At 41.4% G+C, this 26040-nt stretch overlaps 1 protein-coding gene across 2 annotated transcripts in view; it reads right to left on the reverse strand.

The window, feature by feature from the left end:
- The window catches only part of LOC109528420 (adenylate cyclase type 6-like), a 46074-nt gene that overhangs the window by 17576 nt on the left and 2458 nt on the right, over positions 1 to 26040 (reverse strand). For both annotated transcript variants that reach the window (XM_019890978.1, XM_019890977.1), the window contains 3 exons: positions 24272 to 25166; positions 1204 to 1353; positions 789 to 910 (listed from right to left, as the gene is read on the reverse strand). In XM_019890978.1, the coding sequence (XP_019746537.1) occupies positions 789 to 910; positions 1204 to 1353; positions 24272 to 25165 (1166 nt within the window). In that variant the 5' untranslated portion in view covers position 25166. The remainder of the gene's footprint in view (positions 1 to 788; positions 911 to 1203; positions 1354 to 24271; positions 25167 to 26040) is intronic.

Here is a 26040-nt window from a genome sequence, read left to right on the forward strand (position 1 = left end):
GGTCACCACACAATGTTCGGGCATATAATGGAGAAAAATGGATTGGTTACCATGGTCAAGGCACATATACAGTATATATAGTACATGTTAGGGCACATGTGGATCCACCCATTTGAGCATGGGAAGAACATGGAAACATCACACAAAAAGGCCTCAGCTGGACTCGAACCCCCAAAGTCAGAAGTACGAGACGTACGTGAATCTATATGTCGCTGTGCTGTTCAGCTGAGTTCAGGTTCAGTGAAATAGAAGATACTATTTTTAGACTATAGTGCTGTGTGAAAAAGTATTTGCCCCCTTTCTGATTTCTGTCTTCTTTGTCCACTTTTGGTCCCAACCAAACAAGTGTCGCAAAAGACTTTTCTAATGGGATTACATCTAAAATCTTGAATCTTTTTCTTACAAATCTCATTTTATGTGATGGGTTTTTTTTTATTTAAAAAAACAAATCATTTGGAACTCATGACGGTTTTCTTTTTCTTTTTTTTTTCTTTTTTTTTTTTTAAATCTGGTATTTGCTCTATTTCTCATGTTCTTCCATACTTATATAGGTCCAAGTCCAAATCATAGTAGCAAGTTAGCTTCATTGAAGACAGATGAAATTACTCATTTGTCTAAATCTGCCCTGATACTGACTTGTGACCAGTCCATCGTTGGCCTTAGTATGAGGCACTAATACAGTATAATGAATGAGTTTCAGTTGACAGTCATTAGTAATATGCAACGTATGACATTTTGGAGGCAATGTGCCAGACGCTACTTTTTAGGCATGAGTGTGCTGGCTTTACCTAACATTGTCATGTTTTTGGATGTAAATCTTGTGAAACATCATATCTTCTTTCTTGGCATTGATGTCAGCTTTCATCTCCATGGCGACGTGCCTGGGAAGCACTGACAGCAGGAGGCGCTCCTGCGAGAACGCCAGAGAAATTAAAGAGCGAGTGTGAGTCAGTCCGTGTCGAGAGTCACGTTGAGAGGCACGTATGAAGGCGCACTGAGTCACGCGGACTCTTCGCCGTGTGTGGGAATGCGTTGGTCTCTAATGTGTTACACCATGAAACATATTGTTGACCTCGAAAAGCTGAGACAAACAAATGAAGTGTCATGTGTTGCTCTTTTGCATGCATTTCTGTGTGTGTGTGTGTGTGTGTGTGTGTGTGTGTGTGTGTGTGTGTGTGTGTGTGTGTGTGTGTGTGTGTGTACCTGCTGCTGGTTTTCTCTCTGCAGGTGAATTCTGGCCTGGATGTATCCTCGGGTCTCCTGGAAGGCTTGTCTCTGGGAGACCTCAGCAGGGTAGTGGGTGCAGATCCCGATCATGTTGGTGCATAGGAAGATGACAACGTTGGCACTTATCTGTAAACACGCCATTATTGGGTGTGATCAATAAGCGATGATAATATTAATTAATTAATTTATAAAAACACTATGCTAAAAAGCTGAAGCTGAATTAAAATGCTGTGGAACTGTTGAAATGTACAAAGTGAGACTTGAAGTTCCACGAAACAAGTAGGGTAAAAAAAAATTGACCGATCCATGAATTAGATCAATTTGACCCAACTTTTTGAGTTGTTTTATACAAAACAACTTCATATTTTGTGTTATTTTGAAAGATAGTTTGGTCAAATTGACCCAAGCTGTGGATCGTTATTTTTAACGCAACTGTTTTTAGATTGTCGAATGGTTTGAATAGGTCTAGAATTCCGGAAGGAGGTGCGTGAAAAATATCTCTTAATTCAGGAATTTTACTGTAAAAATTTGGTAATGTGATAAATCTCCATATTTTTGAAGTTGTAATCTTGTGAATTAGTAAAGAAATGTGGAAGGAGGAGGTAAATATGTAAAATATTTACTATTTGGGGAACTTTATTGTAGAAGTGTGGAAATTAGGGAATATGGGAATTAGTGAGATGTGGAAAACCGTTGTCAAGACGTCTCGAATGAGCTGACATTCAAAGTTGGAATGGTTGAATCGGTTGAGGAATGTGGACAAACTGTCAAATACAAATTTTTTTAAATCATCTCTAAATTTGAGGAATTTTATTGAGAAACTGTGGCATTTTTGGAAATGTGATTAATAGCTCCCAAAATGTCCTCAAATGAGCAAGACGTTTTGGAGTTGGAATGGTTTGCATTGGTAGAGAAATTTGGAAAGGGGAGATAAATACGCACACTATATCTTTGGTGAATTTGTGAATTTTGGGATGCCCTGCGATACCTCGTCTACTCGCCGGCTTGCATAGGCTCCAGCACGCCCTTGACCCTCGTGAGGATAAGCAGCTCAGATTATGGAAGCTCGGACACTTGGAAGCTACAAATGAACCGCCCCTTGTGGGATGAATAAAGTTATCTGAATCTGAATCTGAATCTGAAAAAAGTCTCGATCCATTTCAATGGAAATGATTTACAAGGAAAAGTGGGTAGAGGATACGCTACCAACACTGGCAGCAAAAGACTGTCAGGTGACCATATGAGCAATGTGCTGGCTAGTGGAGCAGTGTCGGTGCATTTCTGAGGCCGTGTGTGTGAGTGTGAGTGCGTGTGTTTGTGTTCGCGTGTGTATGTATAAGTGATCAACAGTAAGAATGTGGCAGCAGTTAAAATGGATTGAACATCGCATTAGCTTGCTGGGGTCATCAACCTTAAAAGCATTCCTCTGCTGTGCTGTGTGTGTGTTTTTGATGGCATACATCTGTTAGTCAGTCCCTCCGGGAATCGGCAGCGTCGCAATCGCAACAATTCTCGCAACTTCAACTAATCTCCGTGAATTATGCACGGGAACGGATTCGTGTTTTCTGCTCACTTGTCCACCACAGCCAAGCCTGAACATCAGAAACAGAGCCTTGAGCTGTGGACTTCCCCTCTGGAATACACAAAACACAAACACACACAGTGTCCCCTCCAAGCTCAGAAACACACTTCAGCCTGGGAAAGTCACTTGACCTGTGACCGCAGTACAGAATGTTTCCTCTGAAGATCATATCAGGAATAACGGGAAAAGGACATGCCACAGGTCAAATTTCAATCTGTTTTAATAGGGTCAATATCACCATTAAGTGCCTTTAGTGTCCTCATCAGAATCATTCAGTGATCATGAAAATGTGGCACAATAATGACCCTCTGAAGTCTTATTGTAAGTGGTCAAACATTTGCACATCTACCAGTACAACAGTAAATCTTAAACTATTTTTCCTTCATTTTATACCATTTTGTGTCATTAGATGTATTTGATTTTGGCATGTCCCACACACTGCTCTGCTAACTACGATGTGTGAAATAGGTGGTTCAATAATTTGTACATTTTTTTCTCACTGGAGCGGTACACAGCAGGGTTTGAAAGGGTTGAATTGAAAATCAGCACCCGAAATCTGACACCGTGGTCCTTAGTTGTAAAAGAGTGGAATGCCCTTCCAGGTCGGTGATGAGATCCTGCCCCAAGTGGAGGAGTTCAAGTATCTGAGGGCCTTGTTCACGAGTGAGGACAGGATGGAGTGTGAGATCGACAGGCGAATTGGTGGAGCGTCTGTTGTGTCTGTATACTCTGTTTTCGTTTTGTCATGGTCAAGAAGGAGCTGAGATGAAAGGTGAAGCATTCGATGTACGTTTCTACCCTCGTGACCAAAAGAACAAGCGGCCGAATTGAGTTTCCTCTACAGGGTGTCTGGGCTCTCCCTTAGAGATAGGGTGAGAATCTTGGTCTCAGAGTCCAGCCGCTGCTCCTCCATGTTTAGAGGAGCCAAATGAGGTGGCTCGGACGTCTGTCAGATTCGAATGCCTCCTGGATGCCTCCCTGGTGAGGTGTTACGAGCACGTGCCACCAGTAGGAGACCCAGGACACTGTGTGCGTGTGTGTGTGTGTGTGTGTGTGTGCGTGCGCATGTGTGTGTGTCCCTGCGTGCGCTTGCTTTTATGAAAACAGATGGGCGACATTTAGGGTACGAATCATGCAAGCACATTCACCCATGAAATAGATGCCAATAAAATTGAACCCAGATGGATGTTAGACACTTCCGGGTAAAGCCTTGAAAAGAAAATTTGTTAACCATTTGTAAGACAGTATTTACACTGCAGATGCACAGACATATAAACACACACACACACACACACACACACACACACACAAACACGCACACAAGTGGCCACTTGTTGCCACAACAAGAACTGGAGCATGTGACAGCTTTCATTACCAGAAGAGGGACGGCTGGCTAATTCCACTGTTTATTCCAAAGCCGAACCTAACCTAAGCAAATGGATCAAATAAACACAAGAGATCAGCCACTTGAGCATTTCGAGGGTTTTTTCTCCTGACCACTAAGACTTGAACCCTTGTCCCCACTTACTTTTACTATTCCAAGTGACAGACGTTTGCATTCTCTGTGCTTCCTGAAACTCTTCACTTTATTTTTTTTACTCACCTAAGATTCTTGCAAATTTATCGGCTTTAATGGTGTCTACAGTTAAAGGGTTAGACAGTTACAGATACTACATATTTTGTTTTCGTTTTAGCAGTGGTGGGAGATCCTGTGGTCTCATTAGGCCAATGCTTCTCAATTTGTTATTATGCCTCCCCCAAGAAGAAGAAAATATTTCACGCTCCCCCAACTCTCCGCTGCGGCGATAAATAGTAAATTGTCTATAAAACTGTTGGAAGTAAACCTCTGCAGAGGGGCTAATACCGCCACAACGGTGGTACCTTCCCATCCAAACACCTCACAAGTCAAGCAATTTGAAGTTGCCATATCATGTAAATATAAACATGACCTCGTTTCAGCCAGCATCAGAGGAATTAGTGTGATGAGAAACTCTTTTTGATACAGATTTTCTTAAAGGACGACAGAGGTAAGACAGGAAAATCCACAAAAATATTTGTCGTCATGTTGACCGCTCTCAGTTCGTTGTTTCATTGAAGTTTGCCTGTTAGGACACAATAAACTTTTTTGTGAACAAAGGACTTTGCATTTGTAATGTTTGAAAAAAACAGTTCGCAGTACTTTGTGAAGTCTGTCAGTTCACTTCTCACACTTTTCCCATGTCCCTATTATGCTGTCAAGTTCCAGACAAAATGGGTGTCTTTTTTACACTATTGGCTACGCGGTTATTAAGTGCAGTATTGAATTTACAAAGCATCGTCACTTAATTAGGACTTGGCCAATGGTATTTATAATTCATTGAGAGAGCCGGGCCCGTCCAATCTAACCTGATCACATTGATCCCTAACAGATGGCTTGGAACAGTGGGAGTGCGCTAACAAGGTTAGCTAGCCTGTCTGAGACAGAGGGCCACCTGCATTTCACTAACAGTCGTGCGAGTTTCAACCTCCATGAATGAAGACCCAACATGGAAGAGTTGGGAAAATAGAGACCAAACAGCATTAAATGTGATGACCCAATAGATTTGGAGAAGCAAAATGCTTCACATTTTTGGCCTCGAAAATGTGTTGGCACCAAGAATAATTTGTGGTTGAATAAGATGTGTCTTGTGCCAGCCTAAAACCCACCATCTTATGGTGTTCAAAATTCTTTGTCGAAACTTCAGAAACACATACAGGTCAAGAGTATTTTCTCCAGTTGTTATCATTAGCTAATTTAGCATGTAATTAGCAATCTAAATTCCCTCACGGGATCACAAGCTGAATAAATTATCTATCTATCTTTCTATTCATCTATCTATCCGTCTATCCATCCATCCAGAAGGAATTGCTACATTTTAATGGCATAATATATGTTAAATGTGAAACTTATTATGTTATAACGTGAAACTTATCATGTTAAAATGTGAAACTTATGATGATAAAATGTAAAATGTATCATGTTGCAATGAGACACAGTATTGAATTGTTTGTTTTGGTGTGGCAGATATATGCTTCTGTGTGATGCCTGTTAATAAAAGAGGGAAAGTATTTTTTCCTAGTTATAAAGACTGGTATTGAATATAGGTTTCACTGATAATAACTTTGACTCTTCTACTTAAGTACACGCACCTTCTGTACTTTTTTATTTTTACTGAAGTAAATTGAAGAAATCTTATATGTATATATATATATATATATATATATATAAGAACTGTAACTGTATTTCTACTTAACTAGGTTCTGTAGTAAAGCAAAAATAATGAGTTAAAAGAGTGCTTTCTCTCTGGCCTCAAATGTGATGGCTTTGTGAAGCTAACCACAAAACACATGATGCCGCTCACTTCTCTTCTTGGTCACCAGAATTCCAGGAATTTGATGAACGGATGGAACAACAAAGTAATGCAATTATATGCTGTTTGTTAAAAATAAAATGGACAATCTATGAGGCTACAACACATCAGCACAACAAGGCAACTCATATTGAGCATGAATGCCTGATTCGTTTACAAGGCGCCTTTGGCTACGTCACTCTGATGATTCAATTCAGTCCAGAATACTTTAGTGTCCCAAAGGGAAACTTGTCTTACAGACGGTGCCAAAAAAAAAAAAAAGTTAAGAGACTTCAGAAAAAGTGAATACTTTTTAAAACAGTCAAGGAAATCTAAGTAGCCTACACCAATATAGACAAGACCTTGACAGTTGACAGCTGAAGACCAACACACAGACTGATGTTATACTTCATTTGTTTGTCCTGTATAAGAGGACTCAAGATTTACTGCCTGAGGAAGGACCTCGAAGCAGAGGTGAAGAGGGTGTACTTCACAGTCCAGCGTGACCTTGACCTGATTTTCACCGATAGCAATCAAAGAATCACGTGTGGGGCACCAATGAGTTCCGGCCGTATTGCAGATATTTCCATGTTTTTTTTTTTTGTTTTTTTTTTTAACAGTACACAGTCAAGACTGAATTCAGATTTGTGCACCTTCAGTGTAGTAGAACATTGTGCCACAACATGCTGGGCAACACTGAGGTTGACCAAAAAAAATGATAAAAGAAGAAGAGGCAGTGAAGGTCCGCTACTTTACTCCAGCAAAACTATAGCTGTTGCTCCACTGATGGTCCATTTGCCTGTGTTACTGCTCCGTGTGTGTTCAAGTAGCAGTTGTTTGAAAGTTTATGTTTACTACAACTTGCATGCATACATCAGCCTATCTATTGCTTTTTGCATTGTATACTAAAATATGCTAAAATACATTGCAAAACTAAGCTAGAGGACTTTTGTTACTGGTGTTCAAATATACATTGTTTAATTATTTTGCCTCATTTTAATTTTGCCAATATTACAGCTAGGCGTGACAAAAACAGCTTGAAGCACGCTTCGCTTCTTATTTGTAGAGATGCATGAGCAAGCGAGAAGATGCGCTTTGGAATATTTTAAAATGTGTCTTTTAATAGGTTTCGTTGTTTTTAAGTACTATGAAAAGTGTTTCAAGCAGGGGAGGAGCAAAACTTTTTAAAATAAATTTTATGGTCTGTCTATATCTCAACGAGGGTTCATTGAAAGACTTGTTACCTCAGCTCACATTTGGAGGCTCCAGAGCGTTCCTCTGCTCTCAGATCATTGGCTCAACTGCTTTTCAAACATTGGCTTATAAGGTGCGGCTACAGCTAAGGTGCTGCAAAGCATTTTTGAAGAACAAACGAAGGAAAAACAGTCAAGTTGTGCTTGGCAAACACGAGGAATCCTTTGCGTCTCCTGTAGGCGGGGATCAAACAAAGCACGTCATTGAGACAGACTGTTTGAGCGTTGATCATTTAAAGCTATTTACATGAGGCATACATTAACTGAGACGCTTCAACTTTCTCTGTCACGCTGATCTTCCCGAAGGGTGTGTGTGGCCCTATTCAAATCCAAACCCGGCCCCAATAAAGGTCTGCATGGTCATAGACCATTTTGTATACCAGCGGACATCCTCTTTTACATGCACCATAAAAGTTGTTTAACCAAACAATCATGATGACTGTAACACTTTCTATTCATTTGATTGGTTTACTTTGATTCTTACATACACAGACACTTACAGGTCACTTTATTAGGTACACATGCATATTCTAAGAAGGACCAGTACAAGATCTGTAGTACAGTTCTGCCTAGACAAAGATAACAATGCTCACTTTTGAGAGGTATTAACATCTTTATTTTTAGCCACTTTTGATCCTCTCAGGAATAAATAAGGTAACAAAATTAAGAGCATCAATCATCTGTTTGCAATATGTCAATACATGTTTGCCTAATTATGATCCCTGCAAGTGTAAATATGCGGCACAAATATTTTGTTTATTATAAAGTCTGTTTGGCAAAGACTCTTGAGGAAAGTGTGAGCAGCTCCCAGTGATCGTGCGGCAACACAATTGATTATTAACTCCTGTGATGACAGAGTGACACAGGCCAAGCTAAACGTGATAACAACCACATGGGGCTCCTCAAATAAAGTCTTTTTTCTGTTTGGAGTCATTAAGAGGCAACTAAATAGTGGAAGACATTGCGTGCAAACACATCGCTTTCATCTAACCTCAGACAACCTCGATATCACAGAATGTAGAGCAGTGTCATGTTTGAAAACAATTCAAAGCTAGTCAGTATTACTAACGCATGGTGGCTATTTTTTCCTCAATGAACTAAGTGCGGTTGAATTTATCACTCTAATTTCGGTTTTTTTTTTTTTTTTGTTTACATTGAGTCATCAACTGCTGAGTTTGAAAAAGGTATTGAGTCTATTTTGACAAAGTCAGATAGAAAAAGTACAGATATATGTCTCTATAGTGCAACTAGAGCAGAGTTGACTCATGTCACAAAATGACTCATGAAATCAGATTGAACTTTCCTTCCAAACCTGGACGGGGGGGTATCCATGAAACCACAGTAGTTATACCAGTGCATTCTAAGATGTGTAATCTCCGCGATGTATGTGTTGTACACTAACTGGCCATTTAAAACATGTCTGCTTCTCAAAATAAACAGGAATAATGCATATTAAGTAAAATATGCAGAGGCAAAATAGCTTTGGAATTTAGCATTGCTGCCCCATCAGTGTTGGGGCTTGTGGGTAAGAATTTCCGAGTAGGAATTTGTCAAAGTACAAGGCCTGGAATTCACCCAAAATGGCTACTTCCCACCAAAATGGCCGACAGGGGCATGTGTCCTTGAGAGTTTTTGGTGTGTGCTGTTATGATAGACACATCCACAGAATGTCATATTGATCAGTGAAGCTGGTGATGGGGGCTCATTTTCTCCCCTAACATTCCAGGGGCCTTTGCCAAATGAATTGTGGGTTCATGCTGGGGACCCATCCATATATTACCATCCCCCAAAAAACACACTTGCAAAAATTTGTGCATTTTTAGACATGTTGAGGTCCTCAAAATACCACCCATTGGTTTGAATAATAATAATAAACATCGCCATTCCAAGACGGACTGTTTCTCAGGCCCTAATAAAATGCATTATAATTACAAACATGCCTAGTGGTATTTTAGCACCCCTAAAGACGAGTGTCACAGCTTGAACAGATAACGTGATACCCGTTTGGTAAATATAGGGGCGGAAACATGCCACTTTGTAGCTGATTAATTGCTGGCTTCCCATAATGTGTAATTGTCAACACAAGAAAAGCATAAAAGTGGCTAAGGGGTGGGCGTGCCTCATCTGTAACCGCTGCTCTGTTTTTGCCACAGCTCAGGCCAAACTAAAATTAGCCTCATGCGACCGAGTGAGCCACAAACTCAAACGCTGAGGCCAATTCTGCATGGGATAAAAAGAGTAAGGCCCACATGTGCACATCAAAAATTAATGCTAGCACAATGAACCCCCGTTTATCGTAAGGGATCCTTTCCAGACCCTCCATAGTAGATGGAAATCCACGACATAGAGAGATAATAGATAAACGAGCGTGGTCACGGAAGGACTTGACCTCGTGTCTCTACAGGCAGCACTTAATCACCAAAATGATCAACAAAACTATATTTTGTCAAATAAAAGCCTCCTAGCTTAGTGCTAAAATACTACTTTAATGCTCACGGAGCAGCAACAGTGCAGAGTCCATAAAAAGATCAATTGTACCTAACGTTATTGCACAAAAATGGCAGTGGTATCGAAACAAACACAAGCATTCTGTTTTACGTTTCTGGAATCTGTAGACTGGTATTGCAGCCAGAAGAGCAGATCAACATTATACAACATTCCTGCGCAAAAATTGCAGAGGTATCAAAAGCATAACAAACACTTACATTCTGTTTCAAGGTCCAAATATCTGAGCAACAATTACTTAATTTTAGTACTGTTTAGGGTTTATTCTTTAGTATGATACTCTAGTATAATTTGGGCATTTGAATTAGGCCCAACAGACCCTTGGACAATAGTACTGTTTGATATTTTTTCAACATAAAGTGAATGATGTAAAAAGTTCTGCAGAGCAATGTTATATTCGTGTTTTGCATTTAATTGCCTGCGGCTTGAATGTGAAGTCAGACAAGACAGTAAATTAAAAAGTCCAACACATTCAAGAAGCTGCTCACTAGGAAAATAGTTTTCACTTTAAACACATTCATTGGTATCAAAGCAGATTAAGTTCCAATCATTTTTCAGCTTTAATTCATTGGAGGGAAAAATACAGCCGATTTGAACGATTCTGAACAAGGTCATGCGGGTAGGAATTCGTGCAGGTGTAAAGTTTTTCTATTCGGCTCTACAGGGTTTTTTTTAATGTATTCACTCCACAGACATACTAACAGCATGTGCAGGTGTTACAGAACTCCCCAAAACTTGTCAAAATGTTGTTCAAACTCTTTTGGGATTTAGAACAGTCACCATATGTGACATTATCGTATTACACCAACCTCATGTGACCTCAATTCAGCCAGCAAGAATGAATTTACTCTGCATGTGTTTTGCCTTTTCCTTTAACTTTTTGTGGCACTAAAAGGATAACGCTGCTGAGAGAAGAAGAAGAGACACAGGAAGTTAGCGTGAAGTCAGTGACCGGATTTTGGCAAACAAAGGACTTTTATTTTAATCTTGTGCAACTTGTGCGGCGTTTGTTTGGGATGTTTGACAAGAAGGAGCACTGTGTAACTCAGTAGACAGTACGTTAGCATCTCACGCTAGGAAACTAGCAATATGCTTGTCATTTGTGACTGAAATGTGGCATGTTATATGGTAGCGTTGGAGTTATATATGTAGCATGTCATATATATATATATATATATATTGCTTGTTATCGGAATTGGTGTTATATGTAGCATGCGATATGCTGGAGTACCCGAGTTATATGTAGCGCGTTATGTGGTAGGGTAAATTATAAAGTAGCATTTTTATGCAGTGTGTTATACAGTAGGGTGAGTGTATAGGTAGCGTGTGTTTCAGGTAGTGTCTTATACAGAAGCTGTACAGGCGATGGTTTAAGTAACATTTTAGCGGTCTAATGTTAATCAGCTCAGACAAATACAAAAATGAAAAAGCCTCTTAATTTTAAATCAAATCAACCACTAATCTAAAATGTTAAAACACACCTTTCACATGTTACATGAAATGTAACATCTACCCTGACTTAGTTTTTATGATGTAGGCAATATGTTGTTAATTCAAATACAATGGATCGCTAGGGAGAATTTTTGTAATGTCATGGGACATATAAAGTCGTAACATACATCATTGAATGACATAAATCTAATGGGGAATGTACAAGTATGCGTTTGTCTCAGTGGTGTGAAACTTTGGCTGGACACACAGCATGAGAGGAGGGAGGGGTTAGGCCGTTCAGGGTTGCGCTCTCCTCCTTGCTGTGTCCCCAACAAACCAGTCATCCCACTCATTGCCTCCCAGCCCACCCACGCACCACCCCAACTCAGCCTTCATTTCCTGGCCACCAGTGGTGGAAAATACAATACTATGTTTCTGGAGTTAAGTTGGCATTTCAGGTGTCTGTACATTAATAAGATATTTATTTCTCTGATGACATTTTACTTTTACTGTCTATGTTTGATGACATGTAACTGTACTTTCTGCTTCTTTGATATCATAAAATTCAACACAATGTACCTTTTTCTTTTGTTTCCCTAAGTGCGAGTTTCTACGCAATTTACTCTCTACTTGGCTCAAGCACAGAGCATGAGTACTGTTGCTATCTCTGGGGGCCAACGCGCACTCTCTGCGGCATGGCCACACTGAGAACTAGAACACCAAATTTGCATCATCTAACCCATCCCATGTGCTCACCATCTTGGCAGTGCGTTTACTGGCTACAGAAGATGACTCTTGAGATGCGGAACGTCACATCTCTGGCAGGGGAGGAAGCAGAGCTGGTGTGTGAGGTCGAGATGTCATGTCATTTTCAACATTGCTTATCCTGTACAGGGTCGCGGGTGCTAGAGCCTATGCCAGCTGGCTTTGTACGAAAGGCGGACTACACCCTGAACTGGTTGCCAGCCAGTCGCAGGTCACATGTAGGGACAAACAACCTTCCATACCCACATCCACACTGTCCCTGAGCAAGAACCGAACCCGCGCTGCTGTCAGGCGAGTGTACCATGACACATTCAGCAACGATCGAGAAGTTCCAACGAGATATAGTCGGGATCGACTTCACACACAGCATGGGCTCTGGTACCAGTACTGCATTGTGAACTACATGATACTTGTGCCGCTGAGCCAATAAGAGCAATTGACAATAAACTGATTGGCCAATTGTGTTTATTTGTCACTGCTGTTTTGTAACAAAAACACAATATTGTGCTTTTTTTTTTTTTTTTTTAACCAATATTAGTATTATTTTGTTTTACAATATCATGAGTTTTTATACAGTATCGTGAGCTTCCTTTATATCGTCAACTTCTCCACTATATCGTGATAATTATCATACCGCGAGGTTCATATTGTGATCTCGGATCATGATGTCTGGATAGCGTTACATCCCTCCTGCTGGCTCTGCTCACTCATCTCAACTATGTGACAGAGTCCAGAACTTTAAATTTGCAACTATGAGCTAAACGTCAAGGAATTTCATCTCCTTTTAAGAACAATGTGCAAGAAGAACCGGAGGCCAGCATTTAACTTGAAGACACACAAAAATACATTTATTCCTTCGGACAACATGTATACGGGGCTCATAGGAGTAAAAATAGGATGATTCAATTACATTAAATGAGAGAACATAGGCAGAGAGCAGCTCCGAGTAAAAACACAAGACTTAAGTTTCACAAGTATCAGATAACACTTACCCATCCCAGCAACTCACTTTCCAACTCCAGTCCCCACCCTTGATCGTACACAATATTTACTCTTACTACTCTCCAGAGCATACAAATCAATACTGTGACCAGAACAACAGGTTGTACAAAGTACACGTGAGCGCTTTGGCTCATACGGACACTCTCCCCCCGTCAAAAATGTATGAAGCCAGATCGCGTGGACAAGATTTCCGAGGCATCAATATCATTAATCATTTTCTTTCTGAAGGAGTAATGAGCAAAAGGATGAATAAGGTGTGTGAATGATGAAACCTGAGGGGAATTGTGATAGCTAATTGTGCATCTTATCAAATAGCACATTTTGAAAGGCAGGTGCAAATCAGGACGTAAAGCTAAGTGATTCCAGTGCGGAGGTGGAGGGTTCGATTCCGGCTCCTGCCTTCCTGTGTGGAGTTTGCATGTTCTCCTCATGCCTGTGTGAGTTTTTCTCTGGGTACTCCGGTTTCGACCCACATTCCAAAAACATGCATGGCAGGCTGATTGGACACTCAAAATTGTGCCGAGGTGTGAGTGTGAGTGTGAGCGCAGATGGTTGTTCATCTCTGAGTGCCCTGCGATTGGCTGGCAAACGGTTCAGGGTGTCCCCCGCCTACTGCCCGGAGACAGCTGGGATAGGCTCCAAATGCAAGCAACCCTCGTGAGGATCGCTTTTTCAAATTCATCAGTCTCCACCACTTTTACACCTGTTGCCAACAGTGCGTGCAAAGTACTTTAGTATTTGGGATCTCAATAAAAGATCTTGGCAGGTCACAGGCATCAGCAAAGTACACAATCTGTTGGAGAGAACATGCAATTTAGCACCTGTCCGTCAGAAAATCAGGCCAGTCGACGTTTTTCTAAGAATCATCTTGTAAAAACGTAAAAATAACAAGGCTATGTTCCGCCCTTGTTTTGAAAGTAACGTAACTGCATTTCAAAAAACTATAGAGGAAATTAACACGAAAATGAATTTGGCTGAACATTTTGGTGTACTGTGCCTCCGTTTGTAGTCCAAATGGTCTTGTGTTACTTTGCTGTTGCAGCGGTTGGGCATAATTGATGAAGAGGCAATGTGATTCTTTGTGAGGTTTCTGCATTTGAGAGAGAGGAGCCTGTGACTTCTCCAGATGAATCATGAGACAAAGACCTTGTTAATGCGTTGAAATTACTCATGTTCAGTTCCAGACAATATGAGAATGTGCTGCCAGACCTTATGGTTTGGGAAGGCTAAATGTGGTACATGGGAACTTTTGACAAGGTAAGCTTTGTTCAGAGGTGGCGAAAGAGCTCATGCTGTACTTAAGCACAGAAAGTGATGTTAAAAAATGAATTTGGTCAAAGTAGAAGAACTGCGTGAACTCCTTTACTTAGTCAAAAGTAGGCTTTATACGATCAGAAATTAGAGTAAGAGTGAACTTAAGATTTATTATTATACTTGTGCGTTAAGTGAAACTACACATAGGCCTGTTTTACTGCCACTTCCCTTCTCTCTTGCACTCTCCTCTCCTGCTTGGCGAAGATTGAATCCGATGCCTTTGCTGGATGGATTTTGCACCGACTGACAGGGACAAGATCTGAGGTTGACCAGTTTTCTGGATTTTAATGTTGTCCATGAGGTATGCACTGCAGTCTGATAATCCTGGAAGGAGAATCGGTGGTCCCTTCTCAATGTTTTATTCTTTTTTCCTTGCCTGGTTGGAAGAGTTTAGTTCAGAGGATGTTGCTAATCTTTGGCAACCGTGGGCTTATGAATCCCTTTGAGACTCCTTTATGAGAAACGGCTACACAAATAAACTTGACTTGAGGAAAAATTGTCACAAGTCCACGTGCCTGAAAAATCTACTTCAAGTATTTGTACTTTGTTACTTCCCTTCTACTTTTATTTATATTGTAAATAGCCTTTCAAGATGACATGTATGTTTTTGGTGTTGGATTTTATCACATAAATTTCCCCCAAAAATGCGATTCATACTCCAGTCGATTTATATGTTTTTTCCTTCTTAATTATGCATTTTTTGGCTGGTGCGATTTATAATCTGGAGCGATTTATAATCCGGAAAATACGGTATGTGCGTGTGAGTGGCATTTGAACAGCAGGACTTTGTTCTGTGTTTACACAGCGATGGTGATCATGTTTGTCAATGACAACACGTCTCGTCGGCACATTCTCTCGCCACTACACTTGCTGTTGCCTGTTTAACAATGCAACAAATAATGGAGGAGGGAGAGGTGGGGTGTGTGGGGGATGGATAAATGTATCTTGTGTTGACGCTGAACTCTGACACACAGCTATTCACCCTCACGGAGAAACAACAGGCCATAAAAGCCCAAGCGAGCATTCCACACTGATCAACATTTAACACCACTAATGGATTCCAAATATATTTGTCCTGGCTGGCTGGCTGTCAGCCATTGCACTTCAGCCTCTATTTACTTTCACACTGAGCCAAGTTGTTAGTAAACCATGGGCCGCTATCGGAAGACTGCAGTCACTCAGCTATTATTAGCCAAGCTATTATTTTCCTTCTAGTTGGCTATATTTTAAGAGCAATATTTAATTTATAACTGATCCAAACTGTTCCTGCCCACGCTTGGGGCTATTATTATTCATGCCGTGGTTGTAGTAGAAGAGAGATGCCCGGGTCTGGTCCTCGAGAGCCACTATCCAACCTGTTTTAGGTGTCTCCCTTCTCCAAACCTGGTTCATATGATAAGCCTGATAACAACCTTGAGCATTTAAATCAGGTGTGTTGGAAGGGTGAGACATCCAAGACAGGCTAATAGGGGCTCTCGAGCCCTGAAATTGCACACACCTGTAGTAGAATATCACAGATGGAAAAAGTACTCACACGCTGAAAAATGAATATTCAACTTTCAATGACTATTCAATGACTATCTGAGGGTATGGATAATTTGACACCTTATTTCTTCTAAAGTAAAAAAAAAAAAATCCCTGAAACGTTTATGTTTTAGAGAACAAGTGAACCACATGGTCAATTGCAAGGGCAAATTATCAGTCCAAATGTCAAGTTACTAAAATATGCACCACTCTTCTAAATAATTGTTGAATTCAAGTCTAGTCAACTTTATTGTCACATATGCTCTACGTACGGTGCAACATACAGCACAGATGAAATTTCCCTTTCCAACAACACCCGTTTTGTGAAAAATTATCCAGCAGTTCTTGAGATCTGAGTTCAAAGGAAGGCAGCCATGTCCCTTTTTGTCAAATGTATTAAAATTTTAGATTTAGTGTTGTGCCATCACTATGAACAGGTACAGTGAGTTTCAATAAAATTAAAATCCACTTCGTTAAATCCATTGGGTGATTTAGCACGGAATGACCCATCTATCAAAGCTTGTTGACACTACTTCAGAGGAAAATGAGGGTCTCTAGGTGTGGCCAGTTGACCTAGAACCCCTGATCTAGAGTTAAAAAAATAAACAAAAAAAAAGAAAGATGAAATCAATGGTACATATATCACAATGGCACAACACATGCCAAATGATTACTGCAAAAACGGCTACCATGGGCCAGCGTGGTTGCCGTCAAGTTTTTCTGATGTAATCCTGTCTTACATGAATTATCCAGGCCTATGTCATGTCTGTGACATGTCATTGATGGCTATCTTTCTCTCCAGTGTTCAGAGATCAGGGATCAGTAAGTTTCCATCAGTCCCGCATCTGTTTGACCCCACAACAATCTAGTGTGGGAACAGGTTTTTCCTCCTGTGCTGTAACAACACACAATAGCAAACACCCTGCCCTGATGTACTTTTGATACTGGGCTCTCCTTCTAAACCGTTTGTCAATAGATCCTCCTATGGACCGGCCCGTTTGGGATTTGGGATCCAAAATTATCCTGCCGCAGGCTAAAGAATATCATATGATTGCTCGAATGTAAACCCACGTATGACATCTTTCCCAAGCGGCTCGTTATATTAGACCCCAAACAATGCTTTTGTAACTCGCGTCATCTCTTTTAAGACATCGAAGGCTACAGCTGTTCATACGGATGTTATGGAAATACATTCATACTGTATATAGTACACTATTTCAAGGCGGCACACATCAGTGGACAGCTCATGTAAATATGTCTGGTGCCGATGTGAACAAAAGAGAAACAGGCGGGCTCTTGTAAACCAAAGTAATCTGGTTTGCACCATGTTTGTCTATATGCTCCAGCTCCCTGTCAGAGGCTCGTGCCTTTTGGCCTTTGTTGACTTTGAAGGAGGAAGACGCTCACGTTATCAGTACTGTATGTGCGTAACCTGCTTAAACGGTAAATCTATAACACTTAATGGAAAAACACATTTGTTTGTGTAACAACTTCTTTCAATTCAATGGAAACATCTTCTTCCACAGTTTGGAAATGAACTCCAGCCGCCCAGGTGACAACAATCAGTGTATCATTTGTTCTTTCCGTCTTCAATTGGCATGAGAAAACCGAGAATGAAAAAACGGACCGATTCTTTTCTTTGTTCGAGGCAGAAAATGAATTGCTTTCAATGCAGTTTGTCCTTCCGACGGCATTGTTTTCAACTCATTCATGTCCATTAAGAACACCACACGTTGACGAGTACACTCGGGGCTAATCACGTTATTTTCACTCTTCTTTCAACCATGGTGATTGATATTAAACTTACAGAGAGTGTCCCAACGAAATATTAAAATGCATTTCCTTTTTTGGGGTTTACCACCGGACAACACCCGAGCTCCTCACTAGCCACCAACAAGGGGAGCCCTATGTGTGGGAGTCCTGACATGTTGTCTTTGCAACAGTGTTTTGTCATTTATGACGGCCAATGTAAGCCGTCTCAGGGGGCCCCCTTCGGTATTGCCTGCCCTGTTGTGCCGTCTCTATATAGCGCGTGAGGATCATGGCTGCGGATCTTGGAAGAACATCAAGTTTCAAGAGCGCTCATATCTCCAGTTTTGAAGCAGTCACAAATTAACAACTGGACAACACGCCATCATCTTCTCCTTCAAGTGAGATTTCTTGGCTGCCAGAGTAGTAGTATCTTCATCATCCGTGCCGTTGCCCAATGAACCGCCTCACGGTCGAATTATAAGACATAAAAGTGGCCGTGAGTGTGGGGAGATCTGTGTCAGTTCTCTGGGAAATGAGAACGCGTTTGAGAAGGATCTTTTGAGGAAGGACTTTAAAAAAAGACCAGAAGAGACAAGCAGCTCTTATGAAGTCCGGTGAGTCATGCCCACAATATTCATACTCTCCATCCGTGTCAACCCCATTACATCCATCACCCCCCACCTCTGGACCGCCCTCAGGGATGACATGCTCCATCGAGGAGGTCTCTCACAAGATTTAAAAAAACAAAACAAAACAAAACACTTTTGTCCTGACCGTCATCACTCTCACATCTTCTCAGCTCTATGTGCAGCATGGACATATCCACAGGGAAAATACAAATAAGGGAAAAACACGAGTAAGCTGGGAGGAGAATGAAGTCCCAGAAGGAGAATGTTACTTTCCCAGATCAGGAAGCCGAACCATGTGACGCTAGGGGCCGCAAAGTTTGTGTGAGGTTATGTGTGTGATACAGAGAGCGTGACAGACTGAATGGACTCTCTCTCTATTCACAAAAGTGCAAGTAGCCTGGAGCCAGACAGACGGATACCTGGTGAAACTGAGCCTACAATGAGATACTACTGCTGTTTTCTCAGGGTTTCGAGAAAAGCCAGAGATGGCGAAAGTACTCACACTCAGTTCTTAAGCACAAGTACAGACACTTGTGTGTGAAAAGGCTCTGGTAAAATTAGGAGACGGAGAGACAAAGAGACAGAGTGCAAGACAGAAATGCATATAGACAGATACTGGAGACTCTTCAACTACAAGGGAAATTCACGGTTGTACTTGTAACCACACTGAATACGACACAAAGCAAAGCAGGCATGCCGATTTTCAAATATTAAAAATAGCAAAATATTAAAAATAGTTTCTGTACACGTCATTTTTGTTGGCACAAGAAACAATGCATTCAGCACAACTCAGTCTTGTAGTTTTTTTCTGTGTTACGGTGAAACCCCAGTTGATGTTGCATATACTGTATATGTATGGATATAGAATTTTGTATACAAATGTAAAGAGTAAAACTAGTAAGACGATGTGCCAAAAATAAATACTCCAAGTACACCTAGCAGAAAAAACAACTTAAGTACAGTAACACATGATTTGTACTTGATTACTTCCCACCATTGCCATTTATAGAGACTCAAGCATATAAACCAGTCGTTCTTAACCTTGTTAGAGGTACCGAACCCAACCAGTTCAAATGCACATTCACCGAACCCTTCATTAGTGAAAAATAAAAATGTGATTTTTTTTTTTTTTTTTGCAAACGCATTTATTAAAAACAGAAAAAAAAGTCAACACAATTAGTAGAAGTATAAAGTATCAGTTTTTTTAATTGTGCAAAAAATGAACCAGCCAGTAATTTAATGTTGAGTCCGGTGGTCTTAACCTCCATGGCAGTCTTAACCTCCATGGCAGAGGTTCTGTCGAACCCCTGAGGCTGATTCACCGAACCCCTAGGGTTCGATCGAACCCAGGTTAAGAACCACTGATATATACGTTGGATACCGTTCATCCAAGTCATAAACAAGCCCAAACAATGTTGCTATCCTCCCACATCTATTTTAAGCCTGAGAGAGAGAGAGCAACAATCTTGTTGAACGGTGCGAAGCTTATGTCCCACTATTGATTGTACGCTGAAATGGAACATACTGTGTCGGGACCTGGGGGTGACGGCACGCCTTTGGAAGAGCAACAAAAGTGACCCGATCGGGTGCCTTGACATATGTGCACCTGTAGCCAGCTTGTGTGGTCTGCAGCCCTCCAAGCACATACTGGAAGCTCACTCAATCAGCGGAGTTGTGTCATTATCGTCTCATTCCCAGTGGCTCCACAGTCACCTAGGTTGCTTCATGGGGATGTTTGCTAAAGAAAACCAAGAAACTGCAGTACATCTGACTCGGCAAGTTCAACACATATGTCACTGCAACCGACAAATATGAACAGTAACGCATTTTCATCCTCTGTGTAGGGGAAAATGACAATACAGGAGTGGATAGGACAGTACAGTTTATTGCTCTGTTAGACTGTTACGCTGATGGAACTTATGTTAAGTCTTCTTTCAAAACGACATGTCCCATTGAGCTCTATTATTTTTTCCAAATAAATTAGTTCCTGGAAGCGTGGTGGACGAGTGGCGAGCATGTCTGCTTCACAGGTCTGAGGTTCAGCCTTCCAGTCTTAAAGAATGAGGACGAGTGCTTTCCAAAATGGATACACTCGTTCCAAAGATCAAATTGTCACCATCATAAAAGCTTGTGTAATTATACATCCATCCATTTTCTAATCCACTTATCATCACAAGGGTCGCAGGCATGCTGGAGCCTATCCCAGCTGTCTTCGGGCCGTAGGCTGGGTACACCCTAAACTGCTTCCCAGCCAATCACAGGGGCAGTAATCGTACATATAAAGTAACATTATAAATGAACATACTGCACAAGTAGAGCCATCCCTCACAATAACATGCTCCATTTTTTTGTGGCACTGAGTCACTCAACACGCAGAGTGGCTAACGATTCAGTTGGTTAACAGCAAGCCAACTCTTCTGTCTGTCATTCGCTGTCTCCCACGGCCCTCAGAAGGCCAGGCCCAGCCTTTTAAAACCACATAAAGCCGCCAGGTGGACAAAAATAATTCTATCAACCACCGTGCAATGTAACATGTTAAAACATACAATGAAATGAAGGATCACGACTGGTAAGCACAAGACAGCGCAATACAATTCATTTGATAATTGATGAGTTGTTGATTAATTGATTCGTCGTTGCGCTTGTAGTTATGGGAATGCAAAAAAACTGTTCCCTACATGTTCTGAACAAACTGAATGATTGGATTGAGAAAGATGGGAACGCTTTGAGTATCTCATTCACTTGAATGTGTGTGTGTGTGTGTGTGTGTGTGTGTGTGTGTGTGTGTGTTTCAGAAAATTTGGAATTCTGAGAAAAGCAGGGAATATTGGGGAATGTGGAAAAATTAGTCGCTCGTTGAAGAATAAAATATGTGAATGTTCTTCACAGTTAAGAGTATTTCCACTGTTTCTAATTCTTCAACTAGAAAAAGAAGGAAGGAAGGATCTGGTTTTGCTTGTGATTGGTCGTATGGTCTCAGCATCTCAGCCAGTTCAGTCCTGTTTCATTTGACTACAATAGCCTCCTTGTCTCAAGCGGGGGATTGTGGACTGAATGGCACCGAGCTACATGATCACGATATACTGTTGCTCCACAATGAGAATAAACATGCTCCATAATCACGAGAGGGCTCCACATTGCCCGTTCAACCCAAGCCACCTTCCACAAAGCCTTACTGACAAGCAAGGCACAGGAAAGCTGCTTCACGGGTTCATTTTCAATAGATTGGATTAATGGAATTGAGTTAAAAAAAATCAAATAAAATAAAAAAATCAATCTAACTGGTCCAGAAGGCTGATACTGGGTACCAGGGAACTGCAACCCTCAAACGTCTACAATGGCTTTCTGTGAGTCAAAGATTAGAATTTCAAATCTTACTGACGGTTCACAAAGCGCTGAATGATCTCGTAGCTAAATATATTCAAGACAGTTTCGTTCCCTATGAGACTTCAAGACCCCACAGGCTTATTAAATGTTTCCAGACCCAGAACGAAATAAAGGGAAGCAGCTGATATCTGCTCAAACTGACGTTACCATTCAGAGTGCTCACAGCTGCTTCTCATGAATCACTTTTTATATGTATCCTGCTTTTATGTGGGGATCTTTTCTTAATTTCCATCATTTATTCTTCATCATTATTTATTTGCCTCTGTAAAGCACCACTGATTTTCCTTGTGTATGTCCTGTGTACAAGGCATAACCAAAATCTCATTGGTGAAGCTGATGAGAGCTTCACAACCATCGACTTTTGACACGCAAAGAACGAGCAAGAAGCCGGAACAATGTTTGTCCTATATTGATGTGCAGGGAAAGTAGGGCGTCTCCACATGAGTACAGTAACAACATTGTGCTCCATTGTATGGTGATGATGGTCGTGGTCACAAATGCCAGCAGCAAACTGCACAACGCTGGACTCCAGGTAGTGTAAATGATCTCTGAAAATAGTTGTCGACCACAAAAAAAATATGTATTCACATTAATATTTTTACCACAGTTTTGGCATCGTACTCCCACCCCATTACTCAAACCAGTCAAAATCAAAATATTCTGAAAATTCAGGACATGCACATAACAGAGTATTTTCTAAATTCTGAAAATACACACGATACTCATGATTCCACAACCACATTTTCAAATTGAAGAAGATACTTGACAGATTTATCTCCTCTTTGCACATTTCTTGACTTATTTGAAACATTCCAACATCATGGGAACTATTTATCACACATACACACATCCACCCCCCACATTCCCACAAATTCACAGTGGAATTCCCAAATGAAGCAGTTACCTCTTTTCACAATTCCTGACCGGTTCAAACCATTCTAACTCCATCTCATATTTTACATTTCAACACTTCATTGGATCCCACAGCATTTAATAACACCTTTAGCACCTCAATATTCATTTCATACCCAAATTGCATTCTCTAGTTAGCAGATGCACAACACTCATCAAACGACTCTGCAGGCTCTGTTAGTTCTGAAGGGCAGGACCAGACCATAGTGACAGTGCTTTCTCATATTTTGTCAGAACATTGGAAACAATGAAGTCAGGATTGTGATGCAATTCAAGTCATTTCAAACTTTGCAGACAACATGAACATTAATAACCCTTCCGTGATGTTGATTTCTCAGCAACCGCAATAATGTTCCTGGGTCAGTTTGACACTGATATATTTCATGATCCAAAAGGGTCATGAACTGAAAAATAGCAATATGTACTTTTTAGAACTGAATTATCCATCAATCTCCATTGTGAGACAAATAAAGGTTTTCCTGTGTTATCTTAATACATCCCTTTTCTGATCTGCTTATCCTCGCAAGGGTCAAGGGCCGTGCCGGAGACAAACAACCATCGGTGCTCACACTCACACCGAGGGACAATTTAGAGTACTGTATTCCATGAACCTGCCATGCTTGTTTTGGGAATGTGGGAGGAAACCGGAGTACCTGGAGAAAACCCACGCAGGCACGGGGAGAACATGCAAACTCCACACAGGAAGACCGGAGCCGGAATTGAACCCTGCACCTCTGCACTGTGAGTGTGAGGGCAACATGCTAACCAGTTGACCACAGGGCTGCCCACAACTCAATTATTAACAGAAAAAAAAAAATCAACATTTAGTACAATTTAGTACATTACTTCTCATTGTCAATATTAACGACCATTTAATATTCAGAAACATGAAATGGTGCATTATGGTCTCCCTATGATTCTCTGTGTTTTCCCATTCACATTCCCAAATTGTGCTTGAACGTTAGCTTCATTGAAGACGGAGAAATTGTTCATAGGTACGAATGTGAGTGTGAAAGTTTGACTTTGTCTATATGTTCCCTGCCATAGATTGTTTGTTTACTCCATACCCCTCAAGTATACCCCCCTCTCACCCAAAGTCGACTGGGGTAAACTCCAGCTCAATTTGGAGAGGACAGTAGATCTACCTTACGATGTAGCAATGTGTCATGTCTTCAGTGTTGTCCCGTGAACACATGTAATAGAACATTTACAAGATTTTTTTTTTTCATGTCAACTCATAATGGTCCAATTTGAACTGAGAGGGTGAAACATTGTGAAATGAATGACTCTCTGACATTCATCAATCCATTTTGAGGGTCCGACATTAACTGTGGCCCAATGGCCCAGGCCATGATCTGACTATGTCAGGCCACTAAAGCCCACTGATGCGGGCCCTAATGTTTTTGAAATGTGCTAGGTAGCTGGAATACACTCAGAAAACACACACACACACACACACACACACACACACACACACACACACACACACACACACACACACACACACACACACACACACACATATTGGATTGCGCAGCAGTATGTCTGTCACGATGTAGCCGGGAGGAGAGAGTGAATGACGGGTAAATGGATCAAGTTGTGATACGAGCTGCAACTTACCAGTTCTGAGATGAACTTGTCATCTTGGTTGCGTTGCCAGGCCGTCACAGCATGGATGACGGAGAGCGTGACGCCGCTAAGCACAGCGGCCCTCATTCTGACAGGCAGCAGTGTGTAGATAATGTAGATGAAGAAGACCGTCCACCAGACGCCCTCCGAGGCACTGCGGGGTTTCACCATCAGCAGCCCATACACCTGCACCACAATCAGTACCCCGATAACTAGGTAGCTCACAATCCACATGTAGTCCTGGTGGAAGCAGTTGCGGTTGCACACCACCATCACAGCCACGAAAAGTGCCATGGCGACGCAGAGGATGGAGACGTAGGCCACGTCTGGAGCACGCTGGATGCAGTGGAAGGTCAGCATGACCACACACACCACCACCAGGACCCCCATTAGCATGGTGAGAGAGCTCTGGTTGAGTCGGAAGAAGTAGCGCTGGTATAGACGCTCCAGTTTTGCCGACTGGAACTTCTTGGAGTGAAAAACCCACACTAGGCGCATCCAGCAGTCGGTGGCGCTCACAGCCTTGACCCGACCCTCGGCTGACTCACTTAATTCCTCCTCTTTCCTCCCCTTCAGTTCGCCATCCTCAAAGCCCAAGTCTACGGACTTCAAACCCAGATCCACGCCTTCGGCCATCCTTTTTCCATAGTGGTCCTCCTGCCATCCACAGTGTAGGTCCAAGTTTCCTCCACTCGTGCCCGCTCGATTATGATAATGGTGGGGGGCCACATTCTGGGGTTCCAGGTCCTCGGGGTCCCTGAGGCAGCTCATGTAGCGAGAAGTGCACAGCGAGGACTTGTTGTTCTTCTTTTTCCCATTGCGCTCTCCCCACGCCGTCTTTCGCTCATCCACTCTGCCCACAAACAGGCCTCTGGCCCACGACATCCTGAAGACAGCGTGAGGGACAATCAAGACAAAGATTCACAAAAAGTGTCCCTAATGAGCATCCATTGGCTTGCTTATTTTCTCTGTAAATGGCTTTTGTTGTCATATCATGCATGTATATTGATTTCTATTTCAGTCAGGTCATTGTACAGTGAATTCCCACAATTTGCAGGGGTTCACTGTGTAGCACTACCGTGGAGTTGTTCATTTGGAGTTTTACCAAATTTAAGGAGAAAAATATGCATCAAAGTTCAAGGAACTTGAGAAAAATAAGTCATCAGAGCTCCTCACTAGACGTCATTTCAGGCAGCATCAAAAGATGAACTCTGCATGTTTTGTTTGGATTTATTTATTTATTTATTTTATAAAAGGACCACCAAAGAATGACAACAAGAAGAACACCCACTGGAAGTTAGCATGATGTTAGCGTACTCTCATTCCAAGAAGAAAAGATTGTGGCATTCTTTTAGTCCAGGGTGTTTGGTTTTCATATACTGTACTGTCTATAGTTGACTGAGGGGTGAGCATAAATCTTGCTTCTGTTAAGACACACGACAGGTTTGATATTGGAAGGTTGATGTGTCCTGCTTTTGTTCCATTGCGATTAGCTTTAAAAGACTCAAACAAGAATCTTGTGGGGGGTTTTTGTGTGTGTGTGTGAAAAAGGACTTAATTCGGATCTTGTGTGATCAAAATGGTTGATTGGAATCTGTTTGTGATGTATTGGAAAAGTGAGTGACGCCATAGACTGCTGAACGACATACCTAGCTAGCCAGCCAGCCGCTGATTAGTTAGCAGCTGTATGCTTGTTACTTGCGAGGAAAAAGTGGAGTGTTTATGAAGGTGTTATAATTTTGACCATGCACAGTGCTACA

The sequence above is a fragment of the Hippocampus comes genome, unplaced genomic scaffold (assembly GCF_001891065.2).
Source record: "Hippocampus comes isolate QL1 unplaced genomic scaffold, H_comes_QL1_v1.1 scaffold174, whole genome shotgun sequence".
Taxonomy (NCBI): Eukaryota; Metazoa; Chordata; class Actinopteri; order Syngnathiformes; family Syngnathidae; genus Hippocampus; species Hippocampus comes.